Here is a 23,915-nt window from a genome sequence, read left to right as displayed (position 1 = left end):
TACATAAAAGGGTACGGTCTTTTATTTTTTTTAGTTTTATTCATTTCAAAGGGGCCGGATCCGGCCCGCGGGCCGTAGTTTGCCCACGGCTGGGCTGGACAGTAGTTGACTTTGTATTTGAAATCAATGAGCTAATCATTTCTATTCCAAATATTTTTTTTTAGATGAAACCATTTGTCTATATTTAATTTATGTAGGTCACTAATATTTTATAACAGAATCACTAGTCATGTATGTTAATTAAAGGACATGCTTTGGGTTGAGGGAGTGAGGGGTATAGTCTAGTAACATTGTTGACCGGTATTTAAAGAAAGCCTTCTAGATGAGAAGTTTTACATTCTAAGTTAAAATTTAACCATTTAGAACTAATCCTAGCTACCAAGAACACCTAGGATCTTGTATATGTATTTCGATCAAAGTAGGTTATTTGAGATTTAATGTAAATTTAACAAAATACATAATAAAATATGTGTAATTGAATGTGAGAGAAGCCATTTGAGACTGGAACAATAGGACTTTTCTTTTAATTTTCCATTCAGAAGAAATTGTTCTAAATTAAAGGAAGTAGAGGAATCTATTCCAGATCAGTTTCTTAAGCAAAAGGGGAAGGCTAAGAAACTTTCAGAAGCATTTTATCTCCCTCAACCTGCCCTCATCCCCCTTAATGGCACCACCATAACCACATACTTACTGATGTTTTAAAGAGTCAAATTTTTAGTATGAAACAGAAAAATAATCTTTTTAAGATTGCTAGACTATACCATGTAAGCTTTGATATGATAACTTCAGCTGATATGATAACTTAAGCTTCTCTCGGAGCTTGATTGCCAAAATAATTTGCTTTCCATTGCTTTTGTCCGAACATGGCTGTCCAGGTAAGAGCTACCCGAGTATGTCTAGCTGGAGAACTATCCAGTGTAGACCAGTAAACGCCTATGCACAGTTCTATAAATTTGAAACATCTCTCCAACGGGTGGTTTCATTTAAATTAGCTACTTTCTGCATTACCTTAATATGAAACATTCTAAGTAATTGTAGGATTTAAGGAATGAGGTGTTTGCCAACTATGCATGAAATACTTCTCTTTCTCTTTTTCAGTTCTGAAGCCATATATATATTTAAAATAAATTTCAGGTATTCACTAGTTCCTATAAATATTCTGAACGCATTGTTTCCTTTGTTGATGTTTTGTTATATAGTTTCTCACGTTGAAATGTTTGAATTATGTAGCTGCAGTGCTTATTGTACGTGCTTGGTCTTTCATCACCGTACTTAAATTTTTCTCAGTATGAAAATCTCATTCAGGGTCCTGTGAAGAGTGGGTGTCATCCTAACAGTTGGTCTGGGAGGTCGCTAAACCATGTGTGAATATATATGCTTAAAACCCAGAAGTTTAAGGGGAAATTTCTTTAATCTTACTTTTTGATTTTTTTTTCATATTTTCATTTAAACATGTTCCTACAACAGAAGAAGTAGGTGAAGGATATGCATTCTTCTTTTCCATACTTGGGAGGACAGTCTCATTTACATATGTATGAGAGTGTTCACAAAGATGCATGCTGTGCAATTCTCTCTCCCATTTGCAGTTTTCCTCTTTGTATCGTAACATTGTTATTCAGGTTGGGGTACAGTTTTACTTTCTGAAATGAAAACACCATACTGCGTTGGTATTTTTCTCTGTTTTCTAGAACTTAGAAACTTGGCCTCTTTTTTGAGATGTTTCACAATAACTGTTTCCTTTCCTTTTTTTATTTTATAGCTTTGAAGAAAGACGACACCACCTTTGATGAGGTAGGTTAAATTTCTTTATCTAATGTTAGATGTATTTAATTACTGCCAGGTAAAGTCAGTAGGTGCCAACTTCACACTTAGAAACAGAAAAAAAAAAGCCTTAAAAAAGAAACCAACAAGAGGTGATATCTCTTTAGTTACACTGTATTATTTGTCAATTTTAAATCAGTTGAACGAGTGAACAAAAATATGTCCTTTTAAATTAACAAACACGCGGAAGACCCCCGCAGGCCTTGGTGGTGCTGCCTTGCTGGTGGCAGTGCTGGCCCAGCCCGGTGTGCTGGGCGTGCTCGGGGCCAGCCTGGAGCTGCTGGGCACCACCGCGCCCTCGCACACCTCCTCTGGATCAGGGTGTGATGCCATGTTGACGCCACGTATTGTCTGTCAGACTCCCAGAGGACGAGCTGACTTTTCCCGTTCTAGTTTTCCTGTTCTTTGTGTACCAGACCCGTCTTTCTCTACCTGCCGCAGCAAAGGAGCCTGGTTGAGTCAGGCAGAGGTAACTCATAGCGTTCTGAATGTGATTTTTCAATTGTACTCTTTCCTGAGCTTTTTCCTGTATCAGTGGGGATCACCAGAGAAATAATGTGTTTTCAAAACGTTCTCAAGAGTGCTATAAAGTGGGGTTTCATTGTTGCCATCCCAAGCCACGGCACTTGATCTGTGTTGTGAACTGGGCCACGTGTGTATACGTATATACATATTACATGTTTTTCTATGAACACAGGTGTGTCTGTACGATGGGCTTATCCTGAAGGCTAATGAAAGCCTAGATTCGTTTGGTGTGGTTCACCGCGGCAGATCCCATGAAAGATGTTACCTGTCACCCTCTGCTCTCGGGCTTCAGAGAGGAAAGGACGTGGGTGAGCCTGGCAAGTCCTCTTGGCCACGTGGCCGGCGGAGGCGCAGGGCAGGACCGCGCAGGGAGAACCTGCTCCAGACCGGGATTTCTGGATGAGGCCGGCGTCATTTGGCTCTCACGGTCGGCTGCTTCGTCGGCTGCACCTGTTCTTTTTCCCGGGCCCAGCTCTGCAAAGCTGTGTCCCTGGACTCCAAAGCCACTTCCCCTGCCAGCCTTCCTGAAACATCCTCTAACACTTAGTTCCTCTAGACCTGAGGCAGTAGAGGAATCTTCTCTTCCCCGTCCGTGCGCAGTAGTAATCATGATGTTCTCTAAACCCGTGTTTCTGGAATTTCAGCAGGGTGACTGAGGTGTTTGTAGGAGAGTATTTTCTTCTTTCTCAGAAGAAATCAATGTGAGAATATTGGGCACCTTTTTTCTCTTTATAAAGAAAAGCCTCCCCTCTAATTGGGGAGGTAAGGTGAGCTCTCATAAAAAAGAAAAATAAGAAAAAGGAGCAAGCAGTCTCCCAGATCCTATTAGCCAGTTGCAACCACTGTTGAAAGTTCTTCTTGCTTCTTTCCTCGTGTTAAGAAACAAGCGGAAAACCACAGCCCACATATTATTGCCGGCTCTTTTCCTTCTCACCTGGACCACACATGTTACTCTCCTATATTCTTACACGGAACTACTAATCATCATTAGCCATGTAAACCACCTCTTGTTTAAATGCCATTGTTAATGATTATCTGTTACGTTGCCATGCGGCTGTGACATGTGGCTTTCAAAATAAGCTAAGGCTGGAGCCTAGATGAAAGTTAAGGATGTATATAACAGACCTCCAATAACTACCCACCTTCCATTACTCCAAAACCTCTGCACAAAGTCTGGATTTTGTAATTTGGGAAAAATTATCCTTAGCTTGTACAAAGTGTTTTCCTTCCTCGGTGCCACAAGAGATTGGTTAAATACCTCCGACCAGTAGATCTCAGAATGCTACCCCTGGAAGAGACGTTGGAGGGTACGTGGCCCACATCATCATTTCACAGATGGAGAAACTGGGGTCTGGAGGGCCTGGAGTTTTCAGTTAATCAGGGGAAGACCCACGTCAGCAGCCTGGGAGGCAGCACTAGTAAAGGCTGCCTGGGTCTAAGGAAACCCTAACTCAGCCACCTTCTCAAGAGCACTTGATTGACTCTTTCCAAGCCTTTTACAAAATTGTGAGGATTAAATCAGCTAAGGATCAAGGTTCCAGAACAGTGATGGGCACATAGGAAATGTCTCATTATTGGTATTATCGTTGTCCTTGTCTTTTTCTTCCTCCTCCTCCTCCTCCTCCTCCTCCTCCTCTTCCTCCTCCTCACTGATGCTCTCACCATGACATCCACCTTCTGTAGTTGGGGTTGGGAAGCAGGCTACAAGGTTGATTTAGTTCGAAATTAAGAATTAGAGCTGTGAGGAGAGTTATTTCAGATATTCCAGTAGAATTCCATATAAGCTTTTGTGTGATGATTTGCATATTAATTAAGACTAAAACGATTGTCTAAAACCTACTACATTGCAGGTCATTCCAGATTGGTCCGAGGATGACTGCATTCAGCTTTGTGATCCCTCGGGAGTTTTGCACATGGTTAACAGCCAATAACTAACTATTGAATAAGAGTCAATATCTGTTGCCAATAAGGAGAGCAAGTGTTGAACTGAGTGTCAGACGATGCGAATTGTCATTTGCTAGTTCCTACCTAGCGGGCAAGTCATTTAATTTACCCAGTGCTCAATTTCTCATTTGTAAAACCCGTCAGTTAGACTGTCACCGTTAGGTTGCTTTCTTATGTTTAAATGTATGATAGAATTCTACGTAACAATCAACATAAAATTACAATTTTACCAAGATCAGAAAAGAGCCCCAGATCTGTGATTATATAAACCGGAAGTCAGTGACTTCTAAGGTCATCTTCAGATTATAGCGATAGAAGTTTTCTTGAACTTGCTTTGTGATCTTATGATTTGAATCTTAAAACCCGGGGCTGGGTCAGCATCTTACCAGGTAGATAGGCATTGGGGCGTGGCAGCTTTTCTCCCTCTCAGCATTTCTGAGCTGGAGCTCCTCGGCTCTGTAGCCTCCTACAGAACGCCTGGAGCTGGAGTCTAGTTGCAACTCCTTGGTTTACATAGAGGATTTTTCTAGGGTGTGTACATGTTTGACCTTGAATGGAGAAGAAAAAAATATAGATCTATTTGAAAAATATACTTATTTACTTGTTCTTAAATAGGCTGCAATACTCTGACTGGAATTTATTAATTTTCATAACCAGCCTGGAATTTATTCAGAAACCACCTTCTAATGCTTGCTATAGAGAGAAAATGAGAGGCACTTTGGAAATTAAGTATTGAGGGCCTCAGATGGTACATTGGTAGGTAGTTTTGTTGGAAAAGGGAATTTTCTTGAAGCCATCATATTTGGAGAGAAGATGTTCTAAGGATGATCATTTTGCTCTGAATTCATTGTGCATCTGGGTCCTGATTAAAATATGAAGCATTTTATGTTCTGTGGGTTTAATCTGCACATTTGATATAGACAGACGAATCATTTATAAGGATATCCCAAGTAAAATTTTATCGGTTTTATTTTATTTTTTTGTTGTTTTTTTCCCCACAAAACTCCCCCTCCCCCCCGAACTTTTTGATCTTTGGAGCCTCAGTGTTTGACACAGTACATGGCCAAAATGAAGGGGCCAAATAAATAATTGCTGGAGAAACAAATGGTTAAGCCCCATTGAAGCATGAAAGAACATTGCTATTTTGTGTCATAGTTTTAAGTGGATACAGTGTTTTTGGTGACATTGTGATGGGAGCCAGTAAGTGTCAACTTCATAACTGTGATACTATTACAGAACTTTCCAAGTTCCTTTCTCACCTTTGGTCCCCAATAAATGGCATGGCATGTCCCCTGAGTGGGTCCATTCTTCCTGGGGCAGTTAACAATAGCTATACTATGACTTCTGGTAAAGTTTTGAATCTTATCTTTTAAAATTTTATTTGTTTTAAAAATAATAATAATAATAATAATAATAATAATACCTAAAATGTAAATGGTCAGAAATACAGTTAAATCTGCCCCAGTGTAAAATTAGCACACAGAAAACCTTTTGAACTTTGGGAGCAAAAGTTCCAATGAAGTATACATAGATGTATATAGAAAGAGTTGGAAAAGTCAAAAGCCACAGCAATTCATGAATGGTTCTTGTGCATCAATTGAGTTTAATCCGTGTAGTTTTAGTTCTGCTTCATCCCTCGGTTACTTTAGCTCAGATAAGTTGTCAGAACAAAATGTTGACTATGCTTGGCTCTTTGGGGAGAAATACAGAAATTTTAGTGACTAAAATAAACCTTTTAAATGTGAAGAGTTTTATTTGTTTATGGTATATGATCCAGATAGTTAAGCACTTATTTGTTTGGGGAAAAAAAAAAAAAGGTGGTCACTTATGAATTTTTCTAATTGTTCTTCACTCTGCTCAGTTATTTCATGTTTGTGAAGTATAAGAGACTGCCAACACATTTTGCTACTTTCTAGCAATTTTATTTTTTATATGCTAGAAAAGTGTGTACAAAGCCTGCTAAATAGCTTCACATTTTTACATTTGAACCGTAACTTCTTCAAGTACCTTCTTCTAGGTTAACTTGCTTCCTGTCTGCTGAATGTGATCGTTCTGTGAGATGGATGGGGGCAGTATCCATTGATTTCAGCTTCTAGTCCATGCCCCTTTTGGCTGTTTTGTATAAAGATGTAACTATAACACTGACCTGCAATGATAAATGTGGTGGTGATTTTTATGAGAACTAGAGTCAAGGGGGTAAGGTACAAATACAATTTGGGGATATTCCTGGTCATTCTTTTCCATCCATTGAGGGTAGTGGAAGTTGTTGCAGTCTTTTCTCACCCCAACCATCATCATTGGAGGCCTCAGGGTCTGTGTGAATGATGTATGCATTGTATACAAGGGTCTCACTTCAGACTTCCCTGACTTTCTCATCTAAAGTAATAAATCCCATCCTGGCCAGCATGGCATAGTGGTTGAGCGTCGACTTATGAACCAGGTTGTGGCTCGATCCCCAGTGTGGGGTGTGCAGGAGGCAGCTGATCGGTGATTCTCTCTCATCATTGATGTTTCTACCTCTCCCTCTCCCTTCCTCTTTGAATTAAAAAAAATATTTAAAAATAATAAATCCCAGTAATAACCTTCCCTTCCTAGCCCTCTCACTCCTGCTGCACTCCCTCTGTCTCTTCTTCGTCACTGGCTTCCAGCTTCCAGGTAACCCCTCCTTTGCTTGCGCTGTCTTATTTCTCCAGCCCACAGTCCATCCCCTGCTTCCCTGTTCATTTATGGCACATCACTCTCTTGCCAGTATCCTCAATAGCCTTGCCCCTTTGTACGTTGCTTGTAATAGACTCTGCCAGCCCTTGATTTTGACCTGGCGTCTTTTCCTTTCTCGCCAAGAGCTGCTGGGGGAAATCACACCGCAGCATACGTACATTTATCGTCTCCAGCCTCAGCTGGAACCCGAGGCAGCTGTGCACACTGTGTGGCTGGCCTCGTTCCTGCTGAAACCTTTCCACTCTCCCCAGACCTCCTAGCAACCCTCCTTCCTTTAAGTAGATGACTTTCCCTCTGTATTAGTTTGCTAGAGTTGCCATAGAAATTCACTACAGACTGGGTGGCTTAAAACGGTAGAAATGGAGTGTCTCACAGTTTGGAGACCAGAAGTCTGAAATCAAAGTGTCGGCAGGGTTGGTTTCTTCTGAGGTCTGTGAGGGAAGGATGTGTTCCAAGCCCCTTTCCTTACCTTGTGGATGGCCACCTTCTCCCTTGGCTTCTTCACATCGTCTTCCCTCAATTTTATATTTCCCCTTTTTATAGGGACATCAATCAAACTGAATTAGGGGCCCACTTTGCTCCAGTAGGACCTCATCTTAATTTAACCAGTTACATCTGACAAGGGCCCCGTTTCCAAATAAGATCACATTCAAAAGCCCTGGGGGTTAAAGGACTTCAACATAGGAATTTTTTGGTGGAAAAAGTGCAACTCGTAACTCCCTCCAGCTTCTTACAACACTTAACGCTATTAGGCATCAGCACCTCCCCCACACGTGTACCTTCCTTTGCTCCAATCTTACTTCCCACCCCCACCCCATCTTGGAGGACGGTTGTCTTTTCCGTGCTAGGCTAGTTCCTCCTCTCCTCTTGATTCCTTCCTCTCCCTTCCATGCCAGAAACTGTATAATTGAGTCTTTCTTATCTACGTTTTCTGTTTCTTCCTTTATGTCTAGGTGTTACACCATAGGCCCTGAGCGTGGTGAAGTTCCCCAATCTCTTTCATCCTACCGGAAACCCTCCGTCCTCTGTGGTCATGTTTTCATGCCCCCACCCTCCCCCAGGGGTTTGTCCTTCCCTTGCTTCTGGCTGCCCCGTAATATTATACTCACGTCAGTGTGGCTGACTTAGCTTTCTGAACGCCACACCGTGAGGTCCAGCTGCCCACTAGATGCTTCGGCCTCTGCCTTTCAAGGTCACCTCAGTCTCAGCACTTCCAAAATGTTACTGATTCTTATTTTCCCTAAACCTGCATCCATTCTCTTTCTTATCTCAGTGACTGGCTGTAACAGCCACATGGTTTTCCAAGATGAAAACCTGACACCACCACCCCCCGCCCCCGAGCCCTAAACCCAGGCATTGGCCCTTGGCCCTTGTGCCATCTCCATTCTCACCGCTGAGGTGCACGTTCAGCCTCATCCTGTCCTGCCTGGACTTGCCGTGGTCTAACTGGCTTCCCTGCCTTCAGTTCCAGTTGAATGACAGATACGAAATACACACCAGGCTCTTCACCCACCGAATAGCCGAATACTTTAGTAAAAGCTTCCTGTCAGCTACAGATTCGAGTCCACACTCCTAGCTTGGCTTTCAAGGCCTCTCATGATCTGTCTTTTGCCCATCTTTCCACCTTATCAAACAGTCATTTCCGACTTCAATGTCTTCATTGTCATTCAAGCTCCCATGACCTCAGTTCAAGACTTTATCTCTTTTACCTATTTTATCCCAATAACCTCTTAATTGACCTCATGGTTCCATCTGTTACTCTTCCCAAAATGTTTTTCGTGTCATGATACTTCCTTCACTTCACTTCAGAGATTTGTGCATCAGGGGTTTATTGATGTCTGGTCTATGTGAGACTCTGGACATGCCCTCAACCTGACTCTCAGTCTAGCCAGGTTCAGAGAATTTATCCACTGACATTTATAGGCGGACCAGTTCCTATTATCTTGTGGTGTGCGGCCTGGGCATAGATAAAGTGTTACTCTTTAGAGTAAGATTTTATATAACTGTATATCCTATTTTATTTTCACCATGGTCTGTGTCTGCCAACCCTGGAAGATATGACCTATCCCATGTAAGATGTCTAGAAATTTACAGAGTGTTCTCATTATGCCAGTAAGTCCTTATGTTTCAAATTCAACATTTTGGGTGACTGACTTTGGGAAGAGAACTTGACTTCCTCCTTAATTCTCTCATTGGAAATGTAGTTGAAATTTTCGGAGGCTTGAAACTTTCTGTGCTTCAGTGTTTCCTTCAGTTTGATCACATTTGCCATCTCCCTAATTATGGGAGGCATAATTGCCATAATTATGTCTAGTCCCAGACAGTGCCTAGAATGTCTGGGTAGTGCCGTAAAGATTCAGAGAGGAAGTTCATGTCACAAAATGCAAAATGTATGACATTTGGGAGAATTAGTCACTTTCATTTTCCTTAATTCACAAAAGACAGAATGTTGCAGAAGTTGAAGGCATGAATAGTGTCTGTTTTCCCTTCCGGAGCACCGCACATCCCGGCGACAGGCCCATTCGCCCGTAGGAAGGTGGCTGGCGTTCCCTTTGGGGCAGTGCTTTGATTCACATGTTTGAATTCATTTGCAGAAAGCTGACCTTTGGTGTGGGAAGTCTCTTCATAGAGCGGAGGCAATTATGATTTCCTTCAACAAGTACAAAATGGGCCCAGCTACAGGGAGTCCAATATACCCATTTTCCTTCTGACTGAAATTTGAGCCACTTATTTATAATCTACAGATCCTCAAATTGCTTGGTTGTATTTGAGATAGCTCTTATGCTAGGAACTATAATAATTGCAGTCGGCTAAGTAAAGGGTGAGGTTGTTTTTTTTTTTTGTAATCATTTTTATTTTTCAATTACAGTTGACATACAATATTTTATTAGTTTCAGGTAACTTATAAATCTGACACCATACATAGTTATTAGGATATTGATTATATTATGACTATTCTGTTACTACCAATTTGTACTATCTATCCCTTCACCTTTTTCACCCATTCTCCAACCCTCCTCCCATCTGGCAACCATCCAAATGTTCTCAGTATGTATATGTCTGTTTCTGTTCTGCTTGCTTATTTATTTTGTTTTTTAGATTTAATTGTTCATAGGTATGTATTTATTGCCATTTTTTCATATTTTTGATAATTTAAACATTTTTCTTCTTTTTTTATAAAGAAGACTAACATTTCATGCAATATTGGGTGATGATAAATTCTTTCAGCTTTTCTTTCTTTTTTTTTTTGTCTGGGAAGGCCTTTAAATGTTCTTCAAATTTAAAGATAGCTTTGCTGGGTAGAGAAATCTTGGTCATGGATCCTTGCTTTTCATCACTTTGCATAATTCTTGCCACTCCCTTCTGGCCTGCAAAGTTTCTGTTGAGAAATCACTTATGGGAGCTCCCTTGTAGGGAACTAACTACTTTTCTCTTGCTGCTTTTAAGATTTTCTCTTTGTCTTTAAAGTTTTGCATATTTTTAAAGAAACATTTCTAATGTTTATTCATAAAATTAACCAAAACAGCAACAATAGATTTACAGAGTCACATATTAATACCAAACCAGGAAGGGAAGAAATATTCCAGAGACATCTTGACAAGTTTCAAAGGAATATACACCAGGCTAAAAACCTACAGCTAAACCGTGCTTGCAGAACAGGTTATATTTATTCCTGCATTTTCTCAACAAGTTCTTCCTTATATTTGCCTTTCTCTTTTCCAACTTGTTGAGATTTGGCTTTGCGTTCAAGAATTTCTTTACGATCTTTGTCCAGTGGTAGCCTGGTGATAACCACCTTGCCCAGGTGGATGCCCAGGAGGACGGGTGTGCGTTAGCCTTCTCACGCTGCCCCCGCTTGATGTAGATGACATTTCTTTCTGTACACTTGTACACCTGTACTGCCTTGTCGATTTGCTGACCTTTGTAGTGTCCTTGAACCACCTGGCCTCATCCTCCTTTTGGATGGGCATGGAGTGGACGTTGTACTTCCGCCGAAGCTCCTTGGAGCGGGGAGGACATAATCTTGCGGCACGTGTATGCGAGGAGGCACTGAAGTGGCGTTTGTGGTTTTTGCTGCGGTCCGAGGTCACGAAGGGGTTGAACTTCATGGTGATAGTCTTCCTGGTGCCAGAAGTGCCTAATCTTTTGCATTTTAATTATGATGTGTCTTGGTGTGGGACTCTTTGGGTTCCTCTCGTTTTGAACTCTCTGGGATTCCTGGACTTGTATGTCTATTTCCTTCACCAGGTTAGGGAAGCTTCCCTCCTTCCCTCCCTCCATCCCTCCCTCCCTCTCTCCCTTCCTCCCGTCTTTCCTTCCAATAGGTTTTCAATTTCTTGCTGTCTCTCTTCTCCTTCTGGCTCCCCCGTGATGTGAATGTTGGGTACGCTTGAGGTTGTCCCAGAGGCTCATTACATTATCCTCATTTTGGGGGTTCTTTTTTCGTTTTGTTTCTCTGATTAAGTATTTTTTTGCTTCCTTATATTACAAATCGCTGTTTTAATTCTCAGCTTTCTCTTTTATTTATGGTTTCTATGTCCTTTTTTATGCTGTTGAAGTTGTCTCTAAGTTTATCTGCTTTTCCCTTAAGTTCATCGAGCATCATTTTAACTCTGCACCTAGTATATTGCTTGTCTCCATTTTTGTTTAGCTCTTTTTTCTGGAGTTTTGTTCTATTCTTTCATTTCAGACATGTTTCTTTGCCTCCTCATTTTGGCTGTTTTCCTGAGTTTGTGTCTATGTATTAGGCAGAGCTGCTATGTCTCCCAGGCTTGGGAGAGTGACCTTATGTAATAGGTGTCCTGTAAGGCCCAGTGGCACAGCCTCCCCAGTCACTTGAGCCGGGCACTCCAGGTGTACCCTCTTCCCCCATGTGAGCTGTGTACACCCTCCTGTTGTAGTTGAGCCTTGATTGCTGTTGGCACATTAGTGGGAGAGATTTACCCCCAGGCCAGTAGGCTTGTAAGGATTGGCTGTGACCGCTGTAGTGCATCAGCTGTGCAGGGGCCCACCCCACAGAGCAGGACTTAGTTCATTGGGGCTCTGGTGCCTGCTGAATGCACCCTTTGAGTGTGTCCCTTCTGGAGGTGGTTGGGGGGTGCTTCAACATGTTCTGAAACTGTCCAGTCGGTACACTGGCCCTGGGACCTCCCAGGAGGGGCACGCCAAGGTCAGCTACCACTTATGTTCTGTCCCGGGCCACCTAGCATAGGCTAGAAAGCAAGCTGCAGATGGCTGCTGCTGGTGCCGGGCCTGGGGCCACTTAGTAAGATGTATAGGACATGCTGAGGCAAGATGCTGCTTGTTTGAGAGATTTTAGGAAAGTCTGAAACATGAGCCTAGACAAGCCATTTGTATGAAAAAGCCACTGGAAACAGCTTGGGTGTGCCTGCAAGTTGGTGGGTCTCAGGTAATCACATGGATGCCAGCCCAGCCCATTCTGAGGCTCTGCCCCTCTTACCAGTCTCGATGTGACTTCTTCTTTAATTCCCTAGTTGTAGGACTTCCGTTCAGCCAGATTTCAGGTTGTTCTGAATGATGGTTGTTCTGTAGTTTAGTTGTATTTTTGATGTGGTTGTGGGAGGAGGTGAGAACCATGTTTACCTTGACCAGAAACCTTCAGCCATCAGAGATCAGTCTTTTTTTTTTTAATTAAGATCAAACAAGTGTCTTTATTTACTTTTTATGATCAAATGATTTCCTTCCTTGTTACAAATTAAATTTATCCAGATAACATTAATAACTGTACATTTTGGTTAATAACTATACACTTCGGGTGCATAACTTGATAATACAGCACCTGTGTCCTCTATTGTGTGCTCACCATGTCAGAGTTTTTTGAGGACTGGAAGTCATGGTCTGTACTTTCAATTTATTTTTTAGTTTTTAAATTTTCCTTTTTTTTTTCTTCCTGCTTCCCTCCTTTCTTCCTGTCCTGCTCTGTCCTTTCCTTCTTCCCTTTACTTCCCTTTCTTTTCCTTCCCATTCCTTTTGTTTAAGCATATGAGCTTGGAGATTTTATTTAAACATTAAAAAAAATTATTTAATATATGGAGTACTCTTTACTACAGTGTCTTATAATGCAACATTGTGTACTCATTTTTAAACATGAGATTAATAGTTTTTATGTGTAAGTCATTTTAAATAGCTAGCTACTCATTAAATTTTAAATTTAAATCTTATATGCATGGGTAAGGAATGTGTGGGGAAAAATTTTAAGGCTCAGTTAAAATAAAAAATTGTTTCAACATGTAATCGTATACTCAGCTGATATTGTGTCAGGTAGAGTACTTGTTTGACTTTTCACTGATAAACTTTTTTTGCAGCCGGCCAATCTCACTTACAAGTACTGAAATTGTACTTGAAATTGGACAGAGACTCTGGGGAGTCCTACAGTTGCCAGTGCCATATGCTCATTTGTGTTCTCTCAACCCTTGGACACTCTCATGTGAGATGTCTGCCAAGTGTGATTCTAGAACAGGGGTGGGCAAACTTTTTGACTCGAGGGCCACAATGGGTTCTTAAACTGGACCGGAGGGCCGGAACAAAAGCATGGATGGAGTGTTTGTGTGAACTAATATAAATTCAAAGTAAACATCATTACATAAAAGGGTACAGTCTTTTTTTTTTTAGTTTTATTCATTTCAAACGGGCCGGATCCAGCCCACGGGCCGTAGTTTGCCCACGGCTGTTCTAGAACGTATCTTTGCATCAGGGAATTACTATTCTAGTCTAGTTGACCTCAAACACATTCTTCTAACTCTGTTGACATGTTGAAGTATGCAAATAATTTCCTTAAAAAATTGTAGAGCAGATTGATGTCAGTCTCTCAGTTGTGTTTTGATGTATTTTCTTGTATGGGGAAGAAAGGGGCTGAGTTGCAGTTAGAGTACCAGGCATTTGGCATATTCCAGAGTTTGCCCAAAAGGAATGTGCCAAGTAGGAAATTATCACCATGACATATATCTTGGTGGAAACAAACTGCAATATGTTCCTCTAGTCTGTCTCTTGCCTTAAGGCTGGGCTATGACTATAACTTAGTTGCCTTAGAGCATTATTTCTTCTGTTTTAAAGAGTTTTGAGAAAAGAGATGGCACCAGTTTTGTAAACATTGATGGGCTTAGAGGGCGAGAGTTTTCTAAATGCTCCCTGAAGATTTTGGTGTGGGCTTCTCCACTTCCCCCTACCCTAAGTCACACCTTAAAAATGCTGCTCCTGCAGTTACCACAGTTATCTTTTGAGTGTGCCAATCCCAGAAGTGCATTTTGATGATAAAAATGATTGATAGCCATTCATCTAAAATATCTATAACTGAACTAAAAGGGGGTTGAAGATGGATACTGTACAGTCACACGCAATCTGACTTTTTTTTGAACAGCTCTTGATTTCAGATCATGCATCCTGAATTTTGGTTTAGAAAATATAGCCCTAGTTCTACAGCTGTATATTTCTTGACATCACATTAATTTTCAAGATATTTTAGCCAAAAGAAAAACTAAGACAGTGATAAAAAAATTTTAAACCAGGACTAAGTAGACATTATTTCACGACATATAAAAATGAGTAAGGATAGCTTAGGGTTTTTTTTTAGTTTTAATGAAAATTTTATTAATTAAAAGTTATAGGTCAAGAAGAGATAAGATTGATAAGATAGAATTCTATGTTAGTAATAGTCATTCGAGATGTGAATGACTTCTTTTGTGTTATAGGTGCTCATTTATTTTAAATCCTCAGCTGTATAGCTTCTTTCTATTGTCTTAAGTGAACATGATGGAGAGTTTCTGCAGTGCTTGCTTCTCTTCTCTTAAAAGGCAGACTATTTAGTTCTATAAATGAGCATCCTTTGGTCATTAGATATTGGGGTTCAGGTGTGCAAAACGCTTGATAACATATGGCCTGTCCCCAGATGCCTTAATTGAGCTCAGAACTTTCCCCAAGAGGTTTGCATTACTTTTTCTAAATGGTGTGTTACATGTGCAAGAAAAGGTGCTTTCATCATAAAAGGAAAAGATAAATAAACATGTACTTTGGTATACTGCTCCATTTTACATTAATTTTTCTACAGTTATTAGGAGATGAAAATCTTAAAACCTGTATGAATGACAGTAATTGGATGACACCAGTTTCACTTTTAGTATCTGCAGCATTCCATTTACTTCATTATATTTTTTATGTATGCATTTCCCTCAATTTGAGAAAACAGTTTTTTTTTTTCCAGGCAATGTAGGCATATCACGCTGGACTTTTCTCAGGTTCTGAATTTTTCCTTCTTACCAGTTACATAATTTTCACCGAATACTTTTAATATTTGCTACTAAGAAAAGTAATGCTCTTTGCAGAAAATGTACAAAATAGTAAAAAAGCATAAAGTAAAAATTGCAGCATTAAGTGAAGACGCCATTGTACGCAGCGGAGTATGATCTTAGCTTTGTAAAACATATGTGTTTCCTGCATGGGGGAGATAGCTGAACAAAGGAAATGAAAAAGGATAATAGGGACACTGAGGTTCCTTGAAGTTGTGGCTTGCTCACAGCCCCTCAGCTAGAAAGGGGTTTAATCTGTGATTCCAACCTAGTCTTTGATTCCAGAGTGTGCGTAGCATTTTACCGGGCTGCATCCCAGGGGAAGGGAGAAACAGCACCCGGGCACGGCTTGTGTGATATGCGGTGTGTAGACGGGGGATGGACCTCAAGTTCTTACAAAGATGCAACTGATGTTTGGTAGTAATTCTAATAGATGAATGGTTTTCTTAATAAGATGTAAGAGCAAGTGAAATAAAAGATTCCTGCAGTAGATTCCAATGCCATTTTTGAGCCAAGTTCCACCCATTTAACCGGGGGAAACCAGGGAGCTTAAATAAATTGCTGCAGAGAACATGGTTGGTTATAGTGTGAGATTGAGGAGGTCTCTTCTAAATTACTCTTTACGTTGCTTGCATTGCTGTTTTGATCTGTGTATTTGGGTGGGGATTGGGTGGAATTGTTGAAGGTTTAAGCTTCCTCCTTCTGGTCGTTAATAGTTTAATACAAATTTCTGTGGAGACATTAGGATTCAGCAGACAATGAAAGTTATGGAAGGTTAACGGGTGGATGAGGCACCATGGATCCCCAGCCTGCTGGGAGATATTATGAGAGTGATGTGGGCATGTGTTTTCACTGGCACGTCCAGAAAACAGTGTCGGAAGGTCTTTCAGTGGGTGTACACTGCCTCACCTGAGCAAAGCAAGTACTTACTATAAATATCTACATCTCAGTAAGAAAAGAGAAAGATTTTAGGTGGGCACAGAGAGAGACAGTGAATGCTTTGTATGCCTTCTTATTGGTAAGTGGGTGTTGAGAAAAACAGACCCGTTTTTTCTTTCTTTCTCCTCTTCCCCAGGCTTCCCGTATCCTTGGGCGTTCTTTCCCTTTTATTCCTGAAACTGCTTGGTCTTGGTGGGGACTGTGTTCAGTGCCAGCCACTGTGCCCCTTCTCCCAGCCTGGCAGTGGGTCCAGGCTGTGTATGACCTTTTGGACACTCCTGGCATCCTTCTGCGTGACAGACATGACTTCCCTGGGCGCCTGGTGCAGGCCTGGGAAGCAGCAGAGCAAAGGAGCCTGCAGGAGGTGCTGATGCTTGGGAGTGATGGGCCCTGTTCTGCAATTAGGGAATCACGACCCCTAAGCAAGGACTTGATGTCCTGTGCTCCCCACTGCCTTTCAGGGACTCGTTCTGTCATGCATGTCATCTGACTTACTTGGTCTAATGCTTTTGCCTCTGGTTGAGTTGGGAAGATTTCAGGACATAATTTAGATTATTTTCCAGTACCAGTTGGGCTCAGAAGTAGGAGAATCTGTGCCCTCTTAATGGTTTTTCTTTTTCTTTTATCTTCACCTGAGGATATATTTATTTATTTTGAGAAAGAGAGAGAGAAAGAGGCAGAGAGAGAGAGAGAGAGGAAGGAAGGAAGGAAGGAAGGAAGGAAGGAAGGAAGGAAGGAAGGAAGGAAGGAATAGACATGTGAGAGAGAAACAGCAATTGGTTGCCTCCTGTACATCCCCTGACTAGGGATCAAACCCATAACCTAGTTATGTGCATGACTGGGAATCGAACCCGAAACCTTTTTGGTGTATGGATGATGCTCCAACCAACTGAGCCACCTGGCCAGGCTCTTTTTCTTTTTGATGACAAGGAGCAGGGAAGTGAAAATCTCAAGAGAGCAGAATAAGTTTTCCGGTCACCAAGCTCATTAGGTTAATATTTACTTTTAAAATGAATGTATTTGCCAGCCCTTCCTGCTGTTTGTTTGAGAAGCATTTGACTTACATGTGGGAGCCTCTCGCTAGTTTCTACTTCCATTTGGGCATTTTACCTCTGAGGCCAGTGGCTAGTATGATGTGCTGATCACGCGTGTAATACCTATCATTATTATTTTTACTTCCAATCACATTTATCTTGAGAGTAGATCTTGAGAGTAGAGGGAGGGACAGAAATGAAACTAAGTCACTTTTTTCCTGTGTCTCTGTGTCAACTGCTCAATCTTGTTAAACCTATTTCTAATAACTCAGTTGACACATACTTAGGCATTTAAGAAAGCAGGGATTACAATACAGCCTCAAATCAGGTTGCATTTGAAAACTTTTGAAATTTAGTTATTTATTGTTATTAATTCTGTTACTGTTATATTTTAATATAAAATAACACTTGGTTATTAATGAAAAGATAAAAAATACAGATGAGATAGAAAAATTGGGAGTTTATAAAAATAAAGTTTTGTATTTAGTAAAAAGATTTTCAATACCTTTTAAAGAATATTCTTTTCAGTTTACAGTGTTGTTGTTTTTTTATGCATGAACATGTTATGCCCCACTATTCAAATTTTTTTTTTTTAGTAAAAATTTCTACATAAAGCATTGTAATTTTCTTAATCTTTGTGACTTTCCCCTTTTCATTTGTCATTCATGTTATTTTGAGACATCTTTTAAAAAATAATGCTAATTAGCTGTGGCCAGGGGCACAGTTGGTTGGAGCATCATCCCAGACACCAAAAGGTTGCGAGTTCGATTCCTGGTCAGGGCACATACCTAGGTTGTGGGTTTGATCCCCAGTTGGGGTGCCTACTCGAGGCAACCGATCAATGTTTCTCTCTCACATTGATGTTTCTCTCTCTCTCTCAAAAAAAAAAAAAAATTCAATAAAAACATATCCTCAGGTAAGGATTAAAAAATAATAATGACTAATTAGGAATGAGACTCAATTTTTGTTTCTGCTCCTATAGATTAAAAAAAAGGTTTTATTGATCTTTTAGAGAAAAAGAAAGGGGAAGGGAGAGAGAGAATGAAACATTGATGAGAGAGAGAAAAGCATTGATTGGTTGACTCCTGCATGCTCCCTACTGGGGATCGAGCCCACAACCTGGGCATGTGCCCTGACCAGGAATCAAACTGGTAACCTCCTCTTGGTGCACAGGAAGATGCTCAACCAACTGAGCCACACCGGCCAGGGCAGATTTTTACATATTTATTTTGTATTTTGCTAGACTCTATTGGTTTCAGCATTTTTCAAAGGTTTAATGTGTGTTTTCTAGGTATGTAATCATGTGATCTGCAAACAATAAAAAATACATTTTTGCAAACAGTATTTTTATCTCTTTCCAGTATTTGTCAGTTGTTTTTTTCTCTTGATGCTTGTAACTTTCTAAATTAAAGCTGTTATTTTCTTTAGCTCTCACATGAGTATTTTTCCAATGTACACAATTTTAATGAACATAAAATGTTGATTATTTCAACTTTTAGGTATTTAATGACCAGAGTCCTCGGCTACATTTTATTGTAGTGAGTTTCATTGGTGAGTTTTTAAATCATCTGTGTAAGAGAACTGTTGATTAAGTTCAATTATTTGGAGGCTATTTTGAGGACTTATTAAAAAAGAGATATATGCAGAGCTCTTTATTCATTATCTTCTCAACATTCCTTTGCACTCAAGAGTCTGCATATAAACTGCTTGTGTAATGAAAGCACAAAGATGTTGCTAATTGCAACCTCTTACAAGTGTGTCCTGCCGGATGTTACAGTTAGCACATCATATTTTTTGTCCAGTCAGAAACCTGCAAAATGTGTATGAACCACCATTTTGGGGTTCAGTGAGCATCACCGATTTGTGGATGAGTCACAGGAATTATTGATGTAGTGGTTGATGGGCTGGGTATTTTTCTCCAAGGTTTATTTTATTTTTGAGCTATTGACGGGCTCTGGCTGTCTTTGGAATTGTGACTGGGTGCTGTCCAGGGCTTTCCACCCTGAGCTCCCTCTGCTGGAGGGCGGTGAGCTTGGGGACCTCTCTTCTGTTTTCCAGCAGGGATCTCCCGGCCGCCCCCAACAGCCTTCCTGTGTCTCCTTTCCCTTATCTGTCCAAACAAGGATCATAATCTCTACCTGGCAGCCCTGCTGTGAAGATTAACCAGATAATGCTTGTAAATCCATTAACAGGTCTTGGCACATGGCAGGCACTCAGGGCTTGGTTGTGCCTCTCATGGCATCCGTCCTGCGTAGTGACGTTTGTGTCAACCCTCGCTCCTCCTGAGCCCTCACATCTGTGGGGGAAGGAGCTGCGGGTTACATGGCGCCTGCCTAGTTTCCTCATGGGACACAATTGGTCTAACTGTAGGGACCTCCCCGTTTTAAAGGTGGGGTAACTGAGGCTCTGAAGTCCAAATTTAGGTTTCCTCCTGCCACTGCTCCCTACCCGGCCCAGCACAGTGGCCCTGCCATAGCCATGTGTGGACTGGATCTTGCAGGAGGAATGTCCACTTGGAGGGGTTTGTCCGCAGGGTGGGTGTTGGCTGTTTCATTTGTTAAGCACAGTGTTTTGCACTTAATATGGGCTGAGTAAGTGTCGCTTGAAAGACTAAATAAACAACACTTTTGTGGGGCTTTTTTAATTATTTTATTTCCATAATCTAGATATAAGATTATTTCTCTCTCTTTTTTAGAATGCCATAGGAATTCACCAATCATTTATTGATTATGAGACAAAAAAAACACCCTAATATGTTTTTCTCTTTTTAAATAAAGCAACATTGGTCAATAAGATTATGTGAGTTTCTGGTGTAAAATTCTATAATACCTCATCTATATATTGACCCGCCCCACCCCCAAGTCTAGTCTTCCGTTGCCATATAGTTGACCCCCTTTATCCTTGAATTTTTTTTTTGTACAGTAGTTAATCTTCCCAATAATGTTGGCATTATTATTTCTACCCTTACAGATGGGGAAGCTGAGGTTTAGAGAGGTTAAGCAACCAGCGCAGAGCTAGGGAAATAGCCCCCCCACCAACAGCTAAAGTAGCAGCTGGGAGGGACTTGCTGGGTTTTTGGCCTTTTAAAAGAATGTTTAAAGTCCCTTGCATTTAAATGATATTGAGTTACATTTACTGTTGAATTGTGTGACTTAGTTACACATTAATGCTAAGTGTGTATTAGGGTAGACCTTGGCCGTGGGACTAATTGAGAAACAAAACGATGGTGCTGCAAATTGATTTTCCTACTTAGAGTAGGTGCTTACTCCAGTTCTAACGATCCTCTGGCATTTGCCTTCAGGATTCCTTATCTAATTAAAAAGTACAGCCAGATGTTGTGCCTTGTCAATAATTTAACACCCATGACTTTCGCCTCTGTTGCAAGTTTGGAAACAAATTAGAATAACCTGTGCACACATTTAATTTATATTTTTATTGATTTCAGAGAGGAAGAGGGAGAGAGAGAGATAGAAACATCAATGATGAGAGAGAATCATTGATTGGCTGCCTCCTGTAGGTCCCACACTGGGGATCGAGCCTGCAACTCAGGAATATGCCCTGACTGGGGATCGAACCATGACCTCCTGGATCATAGGTTGATGCTCAACCACTGAGCCACTCCGGCCGGGCTGTGCACACTTTCAAACACTGCCAAGTGACCGTCCATTTGTGTGGTGGTGTTTTTGGTTGTGTAGAGTTCATGGGTTTTCTGTATTTTCCTTGAAATGATCTCGTAGAAAAACTGAGGCTCCAGTGTGGTGACCTTTCCCAGAAGTCCCTAGCTTGTAACAGGGGGAAAACAAGCTGTGATTCATGAGCATCTGCTTTGGGGTTAATGCCATTTGTATCTTTGGTTTTTCCTGCTCATTCCCAAGATATACATAAAAATTGAAAATTAGAGATTACACCGTAGTGCATTGTATTTTTATGTACAATGAGTGGGGAGCCCAGAGTGTGGGAGGGTGGGGCACTACCTACTAACCTTATTTATGGTTTGGGAGATGTAGTATTCTGATCCCAAATGTCCTAGCAAAAGCTATCCTGACTCTATTTTTACTGAATGCTCTTCCTGTCATTTGGGGTAGTTTATATTGTTTATTTATTTACCTTTGTGTAAGGAAGTTCCTTCTTTACTGGCTCATCTTATCATAGATCAAAGCTTCCACCCAGGGACCTTCACTTAAGTAGTATTATCTGAGGCTGTGTCTGTTTTCTTCTTTCTTCTTCTTTTTTTCCCCTTTTAAAAGCTTTTTGAATTTTTGCCCATCTGTACTCTCTGGTTTTCCTCCCTTTTATTTATGACTATTGTGTAATGAATATTCATAGTTTCCATTATTAATGTAGTAGCATACCATTTATCAGCTCACTGGCTTCCTGGTACTATAATTTAAAAAACCCACATCTGATTCTTTTATTTATTTATCTTAAATGTTGTCATCTCCCTTTGTCTTCTTTAAATATTTCCTTGTAGAGTTTATAATCAGGGAATGTTGTGCCTGTAACTGAGACATCTGTGCAGGTCTGTCACTACACAGGACAGGATGTCAAATGGCTCAAGAGGATTTCTGTCGCAGACCGAAGAGAGTGGATCTGTACCCCTGGGGGTATAGTCCGACCACGTGAATACTAGTAATTAGGCATCTTTTATTTTAAGAGAGGGGCAGCTGTTGCTATAGTTGGATTTGAAGATCTTTAGTTATTTTGCTCCTCTCTTTAAAGAGCTATTGTCCATCCACACATCTCATTGGCAGGCTTGATAGCAGATACTGGCATATTGATAATGTGAAATCAGGGGGGGAAATCTGAAAAGGAATATCGGGAGTGTCCTGAACATTAGATTTTAAGGAAGTTGGCTTGTTTTCTTAAGCAGCGCCCCCCCCCCCCACCCCCCCTTCATTAAACAAAAAAGGTAAACCCCTTAAGCCTTGTTCATGCTGATTTTAAGGTAAGATTTCTGCCCATCTCACACTTGATGGGAAGGTCTAGCAGCGAAAGCTTCCCTGAAGCACCCTCAGGCACCCTCAGGCATCCTGTGGAGATTTGCTTAGGATGGCAGCTACTGTGGCAATTGTTCTGCTTCCGGGGTTCTCAAGCCTTTTATTTAAAGCGGTGCTTATCATCTCTCCCTGTCGTTTAAGAACACAGCCCCTGAGCCTTAACATCCAGGGATGATTTCTGCGAGGCCTGTGGGCTCAGAGGCCCTGACCGCTGTCTCCCTGTGCCATCCTTAGGGTCCGGCCACCCCTTCTCATGCCGGCTCACATCAGGCACCAGTGTTGCTGCATATTCACAGCAGATGTGTACAGGGCTTCAGAGTTGACAAAACAGTGGCACATGTTGTTTCAGTACATTCTTGCAGCAGCCCGGGGAAGCGGCGGAGAGATGTTTTCATCCCTGTTTTGTGGAGGAGGAGATTGCAGTCCAAGAAGGTGAGGGCTGTGCCTTAGGCCACAGTCTTCTGAACCGCACAGTGCCGCCAGGTCTGGATCCCAGGTTTCCTGCCATCCACCCTCACTCTGTCATTCTGTGTCACCTGAGAGAATCCAGGTTTAAGGACATTGTGTTCAGGATCACCTAATGGGAGGTGTGTGACCTAAAAGCCCCAGGAATGTGAAGTTCAAAGGAGAGTCATTTCTTTAGTATTATAACCTTAATGACAAGTAATATGAGTCACCCACTAATGTGTCCATTCAGACAAATGCATTGTATTTTTTCATATTCTGTGACAGATTTATGGACCCGGACACTTAATTTTCCATGGCTGGGAAGAACATAAATCCTATTTTGTATTCTTCCGATGCCTCAAGAGCCAGCAGCTCAGATTGTGCTAGGAATATTGGCGGTTTGGCTAGGAGGGGAGAAGGGCAGAGCGGCTAGCAACCATCCCCTTTGAGGATAAAGAGAAAATAAGACATTTTTGACAGCATCACACACTGGGGCCAAGGTTTGGTGATAGGAGGAAGCTGCTTGCGTGAAGAATTTAGTGTGAGATATGGATTTGGGTGTCTGCTGCACCATTTAGTGGCTTTGGTACAACAGACAGTCAGTCTCTGAATCCTCTGGAGTCTCCTAATCATCCTGGGAGAGAGGAGGCTGGGAGGCAGTTTCATGTGTTGGGTGGGAGTGACGGTGCTCACTGCCTGGGGTCACCCACCTGCAGTCACGTCCAGGCTCCAGCTCTTCTTGGTTGTGTGGTACGGAACCTCTCCCGTGCATTTTGAAATGGGGAGATTGCCCCGGACAGGTGGCTCAGTTGGTTGGAGCGTTGTCCCTTACACTAAAATGTGGGTTCGATTCCCAGTCAGGGCACATACCTAGTGTGTGGGTTTGATCCCCGGTTGGGGTATGTATGGGAGGCACCAATTGATGTTTCTTTCTCACATCAACGTTTCTCTCTCTCTTTCTCCCTTAACTCTTTCTCTGAAGTCAATAAACACACACACACACACACACACGAAATGGGGGAATAATAATCTACACTAATAAAAGACAAAGATGCTAATTGACCAATCCTTCGCTACGCCCCAAGCCATGCCCACCAGCCAATCAGAGCAACTATATGCAAATTAACCCAACCAAGATGGCGGCCGGCAGCCATGGAGTGGAGCAAGCAGGGGGCTTGGTTGTCCCG

The 23,915-nt window shown here is 41.4% G+C and overlaps 1 protein-coding gene across 1 annotated transcript in view; it reads left to right on the top strand.

Annotated features, from left to right (window-relative positions):
- The window catches only part of CDK14 (cyclin dependent kinase 14), a 531,041-nt gene that overhangs the window by 6,369 nt on the left and 500,757 nt on the right, over positions 1–23,915 (top strand). The window contains exon 2 of the mRNA XM_036328251.1: positions 1,760–1,791. Within this exon, the coding sequence (XP_036184144.1) occupies positions 1,760–1,791 (32 nt within the window). The remainder of the gene's footprint in view (positions 1–1,759; positions 1,792–23,915) is intronic.

Source organism: Myotis myotis, unplaced genomic scaffold (assembly GCF_014108235.1).
Source record: "Myotis myotis isolate mMyoMyo1 unplaced genomic scaffold, mMyoMyo1.p scaffold_m19_p_11, whole genome shotgun sequence".
In the NCBI taxonomy this organism is placed as follows: Eukaryota; Metazoa; Chordata; class Mammalia; order Chiroptera; family Vespertilionidae; genus Myotis; species Myotis myotis.
Note: the sequence above shows the minus strand (reverse complement) of the source record. Positions and strands in the feature narration are given on the sequence as shown.